We start from the raw sequence: 4,778 nt of genomic DNA on the forward strand, positions 1-4,778 counted from the left end.
GACCACCACCTTCATCCTCTTGGGAGCAGGCTCAGGCACTGACTGTGACAGGGAAACAGGCTGCTGGGAAAGCCTGATCCCACCCAGAGGCGGCCCTGGAGCCAGGAGAGTGTCGAGGGGAAGCCCAGCCACTCCCAGACCACGTGGTCAGCGGGGTCTCTGTGAGCCCTCAGGACTCCCCCACCCCTAGGACATTCCCTCTGAGGGACAGTTGGGTCCCTGGACAGAGTAGGCCCTGAAGAATCACGTCCACACACACATACTCTTACCTGGGACAATGGTCACTTCTACTGGGTCCCCCAGGTCAGCTCCAATTCTCTCAATCCCACACCAGTAAGTGTCTGAATCGTCTAGCCTGAGCTTCTCCATGGTCACGGTGAACGAGTGGTCTTTCCAGTTGTCTTTGATGGACACGTGGCCCTGCTTCACCTCCATCTCTGATCCATTGGTTTTAACAACGAAGCGACAGCTGTTCCAGTCAGCCCCCCGACACCACCACTTCACGTAAGGCTCAAACCCAGGGTTGTATCGACACCGCACAGTCAGTGAGTCCCGCTCCACACCTCTCACTGCTTTGGGACCCGAGACAGCAGATGAGCCTGGAAACACAAATCCATGTACGTGTCACCTCCCGTCCTGTGGGCAGGGCCACAGCGTCCTGCATCGTGAATAGTTCAACCAGACCCAAGGGCCTCCTGAGCTGAGTAACAGTCAAGGAAGGGATACGCCTTCCACAAGATGGACCTTTTGCCCTTCAAAATTCTAATCAAAGCCACCAGGAAAATCCCATAAAAGCACAACTGCAGATCTTGAAGAAACCCAAACACTGACGCAGAGCAAGAGCAGTTTCCTGTAATTAAAGCCTCTTCCCCTGTCTGCGGCCAGTAAGTCTTTCCATTTCCAGTCATGTCCATTTGCAGCCATCCCTGTGTTATTCTGCTCTGATGTGGAGGAAAGACCAGAGGACCCGTTTCCACAGAAGATGACTCTGCACTGACGACCTCAGGAGGTCCAGCTGAAACGCCCCCTTAACATGTCTGTGGGGAGGCTGTTCCTACTGGTTATGATGTAGTAAACCGGTAAACTGTAGTAAACTGGGTTCAGTTCAGTTCAGTTCAGTCGCTCAGTCGTGTCCGTCTCTTTGCGACCCCATGAATCACAGCCCGCCAAGCCTCCCTGTCCATCATCATCTCCCAGAGTTCACTCAGACTCACGTCCATCGAGTCAGCGATGCCATCCAGCCATCTCATCCTCTGTCGTCCCCTTCTTCTCCTGCCCCCAATCCCTCCCAGCATCAAAGTCTTTTCCAATGAGTCAACTCTTCGCATGAGGTGGCCAAAGTACTGGAGTTTCTGCTTCAGCATCATTCCTTCCATAGAAATCCCAGGGTTGATCTCCTTCAGAATGGACTGGTTGGATCTCGTTGCAGTCCAAGGGTCTCTCAAGAGTCTTCTCCAACATACAGTTCAAAAGCATCAATTCTCTGGCGCTCAGCCTTCTTCATAGTCCAACTCTCACATCCATACATGACCACAGGAAAAACCATAGCTTTGACTAGACGGACCTTAGTCGGCAAAGTAATGTCTCTGCTTTTGAATATACTATCTAGGTTGGTCATAACTTTTCTTCCAAGGAGTAAGCGTCTTTTAATTTCATGGCTGCAGTCACCATCTGCAATGATTTTGGAGCCCAAAAAAATAAAGTCTGACACTGTTTCCACTGTTTCCACTCTTTCCCCATCTATTTGCCATGAAGTGATGGGACCAGATGCCATGATCTTTGTTTTCTGAATGTTGAGCTTTAGGCCAACTTTTTCACTCTTCACTTTCACTTTCATCAAGAGGCTTTTTAGTTCCTCTTCACTTTCTGCCATAAGGGTGGTGTTATCTGCATATCTGAGGTGACTGATATTTCTCCCGGCAATCTTGATTCCAGCTTGTGTTTCTTCCAGTCCAGCATTTCTCATGATGTACTCTGCATAGAAGTTAAATAAGTAGGGTGACAATATACAGCCTTGACGTACTTTTCCTATTTGGAACCAGTCTGTTGTTCCATGTCCAGTTCTAACTGTTGCTTCCTGACCTGCATACAGATTTCTCAAGAGGCAGGTCAGGTGGTCTGGTATTCCCATCTCTTCCAGAATTTTCCACAGTTTATTGTGATCCACACAGTCAAAGGTATGGTGTAGTAAATGTACTGGCAGGGGCCTCCTTGAAGCTGACCAAAAGAGTGGTTGCTACTGGGCCTCCATGTGCTATGGACTCCATATAGGACACATCCCATTATGTTCACTGAATTGTAAATTCCACTCCCAAATTCCTGGGAGAAGTGCTTTTGTAGGACAAAAAGCAAGGACAGGTCAGATATGAAACAGAGCAACACCTATGAATGTCTTCAGGTGTCTTGTAAGGTTTTTATTGAATCTAATGGAAATGATTCAATCAGGAGATCAACACTGAGTAAACTGAAAAAGCTGTTTCTCTCTTCTCTGCAACCATCTGCTCCAGGTCAGTGATCACTTGCTCATTATTTTCAGTCTGGGTCTGTCTAATCAAAGGTATGGTTTTTCCACTAGTCATGTATGGATGTGAGAGTTGGAGTATAAAGAAAGCTCAGTGATGAACAATTGATACTTTTGAACTATGTTGTTGAAGAAGACTCTTGAGAGTCCCTTGGACTCAAGGAGATCCAACCAGTCCATCCTAAAAGAAGTCAGTCCGGAATATTCATTGGAAGGACTGATGCTGAAGCTGAAACTCCAAAACGTTGGCCACCTGATGTGAAGAACTGACTCATTGGAAAAGACCCTGATGCTGGAAAAGATGCTGGGAGGAGAATGGGATGGCAGAGGATTAGATGGTTGGATGGCATCACCAACTCAATGGATACGAGTTTGAGTAAACTCCAGGAGTTGGTGATAGACAGGGAGGTCTGCCGTGCTGCAGTCCATGGGGTCACAAAGAATCAGACATGACTGAGTGACTGAACTGAACTGAACTGAAACTTGCATAAAGGCACTTGGAGCACTGGAAATAACTTAAATCAAACATCCATTAAAAATTATTTAAATTTACTGAAGTCAGTGCCAACCCGGAGCCTCCCAGTGGCTCAGGGGTGAAGAATCCGTCTGCAATTCAGGAGCCGCAGGAGACAAGTTCCATCCCTGGGTCAAGAATATCCCCTAGAGGAGGGCTTGGAAACCCACTCCAGTTTTCTTGCCTGGAGAATTCAATGGACAAAGGAGGCTGGCAGACTACAGTCCATGGAGTCACAAAGAGTTGGACACGACTTAGCAACTTAGCGTGCATGCATGCAAATGTAAGCCCATTCACAGAAACTCTGAGCACTTCTTTAGAGTCAATAAACATTCAGCGTGATTGTTCAGTATGAGTTTGAGGTGGAACTAGAAGCATGTGCAACATGATCTAACAACACGTTTTTTTTAAAGCACATAGAAAACATTTACAAAAATTGACCATTACGGAGACCTGCTGCAAAATAGGCTATGAGAAGCCTGTGCACCTAGAGAAAGATCCCGAGCACCCCAATGACCCAGTGCAGCCAGAAATAAGGCTTTAACAAGCTCTTCGGGAGTGGATTCCTTCATCACCCCCATTTTCATTCTTTCATCTGTGTCTAGAATTGCTGAGGTTGAAAAACACTGTCCTATCAGGGGACACTTTGGTTTGGTTTGATTTCTTGCTTCCCACAACTGTGGTGTTGGAGAAGACTCTTGAGAGTCTCTTGGACTGTAAGGAGACCCAGACAGTCCATTCTGAAGGAGATCAACCCTGGGATTTCTTTGGATGCTGGGAGGGATTGGGGGCAGGAGGAGAAGGGGACGACAGAGGATGAGATGGCTGGATGGCATCACGGACTCAATGGACGTGAGTCTGAGTGAACTCCGGGAGATGGTGATGGACAGGGAGGCCTGGCGTGCTGCAATTCATGGGGTCGCAAAGAGTTGGACATGACTGAGCGACTGAACTGAACTGAACATAGAAGCTGTGGGGTGTTAATAGTAAACATGATATTTGATAAACAAATAAGTGTCTGGATGAATGAATGGACCCTGCCGTGTTCCCTGCCATGTTCCCCCAGGACAAACCCTCAGGATCTCCTGCCTCAGTCACTCCAGGGTATGAAGCCCCGCCCCACTCACCTGGGATGATGAGAAGGAACAGAGCCGGGAGCAGACACGTGGTCTTGCCTCCCATCCTCAGAGCTAATGAGCTCTCAGTCCCTTCAAGGACCCGAAGCCAAGATCAGAAGTGGACACGCCAGATCTCCCTCAAGCCTCAAGTGAAGTCTCCTGAATCTCCTTTGCACTTGTCTCTGGTTCACTTCTCACTGTCAATACCTACTTCTGCATTTTACAGATTAGGAGAAAGGGGTGTCACTTATTCAAAGGATGAATTGCAGCAAGTGATGAGAGCTGTGTCTAGACCTCTGTGCCTTGGGGAAAACAAGTGGTCCGGGTCTAGGCGGGTTGCCCACAAGGAGCCAAGACATCACTGCTGGGGGGAGGGGGCAGAGCTGGTGGTGAGTGAGAAGAGAGGACCCCAGAGAAGGGGTTGAATGCAGGAATGGACTCAACTGGGTATGCATTTTGGGGAGAAGGCAGAGCTCAGGGCTCAGGTGCAGCCTTGCTGCAGAAACAGCCCCACCCTCCCCTCCCTGCAGGCAGCACCCCCACCTGTATCTCAGACCACCTTCCTGCACTGAGCCTGACCCCTGCCCCTCCCTGGGGTCAGCTTCCTTAGAGGTCCTGAGTCACT

The 4,778-nt window shown here is 48.7% G+C and overlaps 1 protein-coding gene across 1 annotated transcript; it reads right to left on the reverse strand.

Annotated features, from left to right (window-relative positions):
* Window positions 1–152: 152 nt before the first annotated feature.
* CD300LD (CD300 molecule like family member d) lies at window positions 153–4,312 on the reverse strand. Its single transcript, XM_040244486.1, has 2 exons — window positions 4,163–4,312; window positions 153–599 (listed from the first exon to the last, which is right to left on the reverse strand). Exons 1-2 carry the CDS (start codon window positions 4,215–4,217, stop codon window positions 244–246), a joined length of 411 nt encoding a protein of 136 aa, XP_040100420.1. The 5' UTR covers window positions 4,218–4,312; the 3' UTR covers window positions 153–243.
* Between the last annotated feature and the right edge of the window lie 466 nt (window positions 4,313–4,778).

The sequence above is a fragment of the Oryx dammah genome, unplaced genomic scaffold (assembly GCF_014754425.2).
Source record: "Oryx dammah isolate SB20612 unplaced genomic scaffold, SCBI_Odam_1.1 HiC_scaffold_8, whole genome shotgun sequence".
Lineage (NCBI taxonomy): Eukaryota > Metazoa > Chordata > Mammalia > Artiodactyla > Bovidae > Oryx > Oryx dammah.

Excerpts from the sequence above, each read along its gene's own strand:
- CD300LD (XM_040244486.1), bottom strand. The coding sequence starts at position 4,217 with ATGGGAGGCAAGACCACGTGTCTGCTCCCGGCTCTGTTCCTTCTCATC. Across the intron at positions 600-4,162 it reads GTTCCTTCTCATCATCCCAG|GCTCATCTGCTGTCTCGGGT; the intron begins GTGAGTGGGGCG and ends TTGTGTTTCCAG.